General features: G+C 41.6%; 1 protein-coding gene across 2 annotated transcripts in view; it reads left to right on the top strand.

The window, feature by feature from the left end:
• The window catches only part of camkk1a (calcium/calmodulin-dependent protein kinase kinase 1, alpha a), a 61,279-nt gene that overhangs the window by 32,293 nt on the left and 21,130 nt on the right, over positions 1–7,856 (top strand). For both annotated transcript variants that reach the window (XM_032532933.1, XM_032532934.1), the window contains exons 4-6: positions 295–348; positions 5,124–5,175; positions 7,391–7,524. In XM_032532933.1, coding sequence (XP_032388824.1) covers positions 295–348; positions 5,124–5,175; positions 7,391–7,524 — 240 coding nt within the window. The remainder of the gene's footprint in view (positions 1–294; positions 349–5,123; positions 5,176–7,390; positions 7,525–7,856) is intronic.

The raw sequence follows: 7,856 nt of genomic DNA, 5'->3' as shown, positions 1-7,856 counted from the left end.
GTGTGTGTGTGTGTGTGTGTGTGTGCGTGTGTGCGTGTGTGCGTGTGCGTGCGCGTGCGTGTGTGTCCAATCTGTGCCGCAAATAATCAAAATGTTGTTTTAGAATAGAAACTGTGCTGCCTTTATGGCATTGTGTTGGTGTGATGCCGTCTGTTCTCAAAGCGATGCTTTAGGAATCACTTTTGCTGTTTTGATGTGGAACTGAACCACAAAATGTGGGTAGAGCGTTGCATTCTCATTGACTGTGTTGCTGTATATCCACATATGATCAATAATCTCCTTGTTGTCTTGCAGGGCTCCTACGGTGTTGTCAAACTTGCCTACAATGAGGATGATGACAAACATTATGTAAGTCAATGCGATCATTTTACATTTCAGCAACTTCTCTCCGACAACTAAAAGTGATCACATGCAACTGAAATGCAGCCCCTGTGCCACACAGCCACAGTTCTCCTCTGAGTTTTCATCAAGCCTCCCAGCCTCTATTGTCTAGACAGAAGAGCTTTACAGTGCTATTGATTTTTTTTCCCACCTTGTTGCTTAGCTGTGAGCTCCATCCCCTCAAATTGCATCAGTTGCCTTGGAAGAAACTTGAAAATGAAAGTGGCTTTTGCTGCAGCTTTGAATTCATCCAAGACTTTATTATTTATCTTCAGACCAGTACTGCTGTTGCTTTGTGTACCGGGTAAGTGCTTTGAGGTCAGTATCTGAGGGACAATGTGGATATGCGCCAGCACGCTGAGATGAGGTCATCAAGGTGATTTGTTCGCTTAAAAGCACAGCAAACTCGGCCCCTCCATCTGTGAGCCGTTTTCTGTTTGAACACCACATAGCTGCACAGTAACAACAATGAAAGTGTCGGGATGAGTCATGTTAACTTAAGCTTCCAACCCTGGATGGGTTTAAGATGTATTTTTTGAACTGGAGCCAGTAAGAGCTCAGAGCTAAACAAACCCAACAGTAAAAAGACCGATGCAGAATGATAAACAGGAGTTTATGTTAGGACGCAGACGAGCCCTGTAATCATTTTAAAGCTAAACAGTACACAACAAAATGGTTCTGGAAACATCTGCGGTGAGAAACGCACTACCAGAGTCTTGGTTCATGTTTGACCAGCGCTGCCTGGTTTGACGTGAGCAATCACGAGGCTGGTTGGAGATCAGCCAGGTCGGCGCAGAATTTGATCACCGGCGATCGCCGCCCAATGCATGCTGGGTAGATTAGTGTCCGACTGGAACTTGCTCTGTTGTCATGCACACGCGGGCAACGATGACCTCACAAGATCAATTATAGAGCCAGGAGCCACAGTTGCTCTCCCCCGACTTCAAGACCCAGGTCATGATGGGAAACACCTGACTCTCAGCTGATCTTACTTTTTTGGTTCAGAATTGACTCAACGCTATAACTTTTCATATTAACTTTTTTTTTTATTTTTTAACTAGAGAGATTTGAATTGACATTTGTCTTATTTGATTTGTTATTCGGTTAACAGCCCACGTGTGGCGGATGGTGAGGTTTAGTAGTCAGAGAGACGAAATACATTCAGATTAGGGATCATCTACAGACCCAACAGCCGTTAGCGCATGTTGAGAGCTACGCTGTCATAATGAAACCAACTGGAGACTGTGTTCATGCTGATATATGGTGCTGATAACATTTGAATTGGAAATGGACCTAACAGGATGTGAGTGTCTCTGTGACGTCCTGTCCGACTTGACCGCAGCTTTTTGTCCCCCCCCCCCTGTCCCTGGCTGCTGCCGCCTGTTCCCATCCATTTTCCAGGCGAGGTGCAGCTCATCTCGCAACAAGCCTATTGGCCCTGCCTTAGAGACTCCTCGGCTCTGATTGGTTGTTGATCTGCGGGTGTGGCAGAAACTTGTAAACTTGGAGCACTAGGAGAAGGCAGAGGAAAATGCTTTATCCTCCGATAATCTGTCTCCTGTCCTACTGTCAGGATATAATGACAGTTTGAGCAGAAGTCACCTTTAAAGGGGCCCTCTAATTTCTTTTACATGGTTAAATAATGGTTTGGGTTAAATGGCACTCGACTGGAAAATTAGCTCCACCAACTGTTTATCTATGTGTGCCCAACTCCTAATGTTCACATCACAGCAGTAGTGGATGGAATCGTATCTTAAGTAACAATTCTTTTGCCAGATTTTGTAGAAAATTGGTTCAAATTTGCGCTACATGTGGACGAAAACCTGACCCAAAGGCTGTGCTTTGTACACCCCCATCCACTCAGACCTCTTCTTTATGACTAGCGTACAGCACAGAAAACTAGCTCTTCCCACACTACAAAAAACATAGTAGTATATAGAAATATTTTCTCTGAGATTTCAGGCCCAAATGGAACCTCAGAGATGTTCCCTTTGTCAGAATGTGAAACCACAGATTCTTGAAAATGAAAAATGTTCAGTATATCCAATGCAACTCATTTCTTCCTCCTCCTTTATCCGTCCCGTCTGCCTCCAGTATTTCTGTGTGCAGACGCGTTTAAAGCTTTTATGTCGTCTTGTTTTGTCTTTGTGTTAATGCTGATTGTTGACACTGATACTAAATGTTACCTTCAGGGACAGACTGCGGGTTATTTGCTGGCTCAAATGACAGATGTATCGGAAATAACAATGACAGGACTCAGAAGAGGAGGAGGAGAGGAGGAGATGAGTAATGACGGCAGGGAAGGGTGATTTTATTTCCTGGCAATCTGATTTGGTTTCACACAACACTGATTGGATATTTGCATGTGGAGCATCTGCAGCATGATGCCAGGTTTTCAGCCTTGGCGTCAACATCCTTAGAAAAGCACTGGTGAATTTCAAAATGAATGAAAGTGGCACAGTTTTGACTTGATGACCACTGGATGGAGATCAAGTCATTTGATGACTAATTCTTACCAATTTTATGTTTTAACACACACATTTTGTCCAATAGAGGGCTGGAAACCAGTTTTCTTTTTGCCCAACACATCAGCAGATTACTAAAAGTCTTTCATGTGTTTGTTTTGGCGTCCTAGCTATAGCATTACCATGATTACAGTTTGATTGGCAGGCTTCCAGTTGTGATGCAGGCTGTTCCATCAGGCCCCGGGGACCAAAGTAAACCGAATGTGTGCAGTGTGTTCACGCAACCTATTTCAAATTGGTGAAGCGATGCATTTGTGAATTTAAAGAGCTAATTGGGTATTTGCTCTCAGAAGCAGGAGCAGAGTATTTACTTCTCTTTCATTTGCTTAATGAGTGCCTGGCTCTCTCCAGCTCACTTCCTGGAGACGTTTGGAGACGCCTACACCCAGTGCAAGCACACACACACACACACACACAGTGTATATATACAGTATACATACTGTGTGTGTATGTACAAAATATATTATATATATATATATATATATATATATATATATATATATATATATGGGATTTTTTTCTGATCAATAACCACCCCTCAGTCCCTAATATTATATATTATTGTGCGCTGTCAGTCAATTTAAATACTAAATCGCGACAAATTGCATGATTGTCTATAGTTAACTCCCTATTAAATCTCATTTTTTTTATCTCTTCTGAATATACTTTAAATGGGATATTTTTCAAATTTTGGGTATTTGCACACAATTGAGTTTTTCCGTGTTTATTTCCGTGAAGTAACAGATCATTTGTTTTCATGTGAGTGGAGTTTGCCATTTCCGCACTGATGAGCTTTGTTAGCTCAAATTACCGCAAGCTAAGTGACATTTAACCTTTTATTTTCTCTCTGAGGAGGTTAATCCAGCATCAATGTCAACACTCAGTAACGTTAGCTCACTCAACCTTTACTGGATTTCTTGGGTGTAACACATTTGATTTTCATCTCTCAGCAAACTTAAGGCACGGAGCAGAAGTCTTGTTTAATGCAACGACTTGTTTGTCTCCACATTAGAGTGCTGAAGAATTCAGAAAAGACACGATGGCACAGTGAGGGAACAATATGATGACTGGCGTGATGCTTCAACCTCTTATGTTCCACCTCCTACAAAATAAAGTTCCTGCTGTCATGCATTTGGCTGCCTTTGATCAGCACCCCCACATACCACTCACCAGTTCCTCCTTTAATCAGAAGCTTTACCTGGTCTCACGTGACCTTTTCAATTGTGTTTGTCCACAGTTATTGGCACACTTTGTTAAATAGCAAAATACAGTATAGTCAGAACAAATTTCATTGGGAAAATCCATGTACTGTGACTAAAACTGCGATGATGCACCTACACCTACCTACATGCAGAATTTAGCTTGTGCGAAGGCGATTTACTGCAGCTCCACCATCAATCCCAGATTCTCTAATGAACTCGGGTATGAATAATGGAATTGTCAGAAACTTTACAACCAAAAAAGCTGCTATAATTCAGAATATTTATGGACGGTTTTTAACTGTTTGATGGCTCTGTGACTGAGTCATTAACCAACCTTCTACAAGTTGACACGCATGCACGCACACAGGACACACACAGCACACCATGGAAACTGTGTACAGTACAGGGGAGGATCTGCTTCCTTGCCAAACATGGTTTCTGCAGAGTCATGGCCATGGCGACCACAATTTTAGAAGAAATTGCTGAGCTGTACATCACCGGAACTGTTTGTGGTGTTGTAGTGTAGTAGAAAATGTTCCACTAATGACATTCTGACAGCATGTTAATTGAATGTTATTTGCTGTCTCTCTTCATATTGTGCATAACCAATTCCTCATGACAAAACATCATTATGACCCACACACAACACATACAACACACACACACAGTTGTCCTTAATACATGCCTCTTTTCCATAAAAGATTCCGTTGCCTCTGACTCAGATACTCCTGACCTTTAACAAAGCATAATACCACAGATAATAAACCCATTGACTTTAAAATGTTCATGTTTCTGGCTTTGACGAAGACACGTGACGACACGGCTGAAGGTTGTGTCATCTTCAAGGTGTTATGTTGCACTATTGTTCATTTTCATGTACATTTACGTTACATCTTGACTAAAGGTTCATTTTAATTAAATGTTTTGGTATACCTGCTTTCAGTTCTAGTTCTGGAGAAGTTATTAATTGTTGATTGATGTATGGTTAGGCTTAACTCATTTTCCACTCTCCTAGGCCATGAAGCTGGTGTCTAAGAAGAAGTTGATGAAGCAGTGTGGTTTTCCACGTAAGTCCCTTTCTGTTCTTTTAAACAGACACACACACATAATTCACTGTCTGGAGGAGTGTATGTTTACAAAGGATGTTAACTGGGAAGTAACATACAAACACTGCCGTGCGTGCGTGCGTGCGTGCGTGCGTGCGTGCGTGCGTGTGTGTGTGTGTGTGTGTTGGGTTAAATGCCAGTAAATTAATTTGTCAGCTACAAAAGAGGCCCTAAAATCATATTGGATATGTGACTTTTCAAAGCACCACAAGGCAAGTAGCAGAGCTACTTAGAATTTAAATCATCCGCGCTGGATTGCAGGTCATTACAAAATTACTCATTATGCAAAAGAGAACTGGTTTCAAAACCCTAATGGCAAAATACAAATGAGAACAGACACATTTTGTGGAGAAAGAGGAACAGCAGTTACAAAACTCTCCAACATGACATATAGAGAACAGAGAAGGTTGACAAATACAGCTTAGCATTAGCATGTTACCAACTTTTATACCAGTTTTTGTCACTATATATAGGATTCCCATGTTCTTAGTGTTTTGTCTGCCCCTTAAAGTTTTGAGTTCAACTTGAAGCAGGCAACAGTTGGTCTGGTGACATTTAGAAATATTCTCTTAACAGTATTATCCCTAACTGCCAGAGGTGATGGATTCCATAGATTAAGAAATGTCTTCATAGGGATGGGCAGGTCATTTATAACCTAAACATTACCATTGGAATAGTAGTTTATAAGAATATATATACTGTAAATCCACACCTTGCCATCAGAGTGCACAATAAAAAGGTTCATTCTATTATGTCATATTTTCTCATTATTACTAAAGACCCAATTATTTTGTTTTTGCAAAAAGGTTTTTTTGTTATAAGACAAAAACAGAGCCTGCCAAATACAAATTTTTCCATCTATCTTTTCTATCTTGATATAACAGGATATGCTGATAAAAAGAAACCTCCAAGAAGACCGAGTAGCCTAGCCTGACAAGCCAGACCCACATAGAGATGTTGGGTCTGGGAACTCCCCATTGGCAGGGCTCAATCCAAGGGGCGGGATAAACGGTTGTCTTTCAAATTCCCTCTGCACGCAGTAGGATAGCGCTCCAACCAACCAGAGCAACGCTAGTTGATAGTTTAACTGTCGCCACATCCAGTCGGCAAAACTCCGAACGCGTCTTCCTTCTTACGCATTACTCCTTCTTTTCTCAAAGAAAAGCTTAACTCCAAGTCTTCTAGAATTGTTAATAGTTCTACTGTGAAATAGTTATCATGTGAATATGTGAAACGTTGAGAAAGGGAGAAAAGCTTTGAGACGAGGCAAGCTAGACACAGGAGTGTCAAGCTTGCACAGGAAGATAAGATAGACTTGCAGCTGACATTGAGAAGAATCATATTATTCCTCTTCTCAACCTTGGTGAACAATGTTAAATTCTAAACTTGCCTAATACACCGAGCCACAGCCCAACCAATGGTGAAGCAAAGAATATGATATACTAACACCCATTTATGTAAAACAACTTTATGTCTACACCCATTCAGTAAAAAGGCAGAGCAAGGGGAGAGTACTTTGGAAGACAGCTGAATGATTTCAGTACTCATCCCCTTTGCAAAGCACAAAAGACAAGTCTGTGTCCATGTCTACTTTAGACTTGAGGTTTTGAACCTAACAGCCACGTTCTTTGTTTTCAATTAGCAGTAAATTCACGCAGAACCGTCGCAGATCTGTCGTCTTTAAGTTAATCCAGCCCAACGACTCTATACACAATGTGATTGGCCTGACCAGAGTTAGATTTTTCCAGCTCACAAGCCGACAGAGAGTTGCTAGACTGACCCTGGCTGCAAATTACATTTACTGCCGCTAGGGTGCGTCTAGATTTCTAGGCTACATGGCTATGGGCTGATGCTTAGGACGCGGCCAGTTAAAGTACCATCCATCACTGTATCACTGTAAGTGGAGGGGGGGGGTTTGAGCCTGTCCCAGGGCGGCAGGACGAGATACACCCTGGATAGGTCACCAGTCTGTCACGCAGTGCTGACCCAGACAATCATCTATCAAAAAAACACCGTCACATGTCTAGATTCTAATGGTTTATCAATCAGGTTGTGTACATTTTGCGTTGCTCAAATTTGAACGCAGTAACAGAGACAGAGAGTGTAGTAGAGATAAATGTGTATCTGACTCCTTGTCAAGATCGATCACGTGTGTGTTTTGCGTGGTGGTCTGCAGGTCGCCCACCCCCACGAGGACCCAAAGCGGCCCAAGGAGAGCAGCCGAAAATCTTGGGACCCCTGGAGAGGGTCTACCAAGAGATTGCCATCCTTAAAAAACTGGACCATGTCAACATTGTCAAGCTGGTGGAGGTGAGAGGATCTCTATCTTTGGGTTTTATATTGAACATAATATAACTATATAATAACTATAAGCGGTTGCTGCCTTTGCAGTCAGAGACCAACCAATGCATCCAACCTATTGCTATTACACGTACCCATGCATTCATGCTGGGAATTATAGTGGTATTTTTTCATGTTAGATATTTTTATTTTTATGTCGATGTTAACTTAATGACAGATCATCCAGTGTTTTCTGAAGTATTCAATGGTATAGTAAGGAGTGGGCCTTTGGAAAATCGAAATAGTTAATAGTCTAAATAGCAGATAGGTATATGATTCCGGTCAAATAATTTATGAGAGAG

This window comes from Etheostoma spectabile, chromosome 13 (assembly GCF_008692095.1).
Source record: "Etheostoma spectabile isolate EspeVRDwgs_2016 chromosome 13, UIUC_Espe_1.0, whole genome shotgun sequence".
NCBI lineage: Eukaryota > Metazoa > Chordata > Actinopteri > Perciformes > Percidae > Etheostoma > Etheostoma spectabile.
Note: the sequence above shows the minus strand (reverse complement) of the source record. Positions and strands in the feature narration are given on the sequence as shown.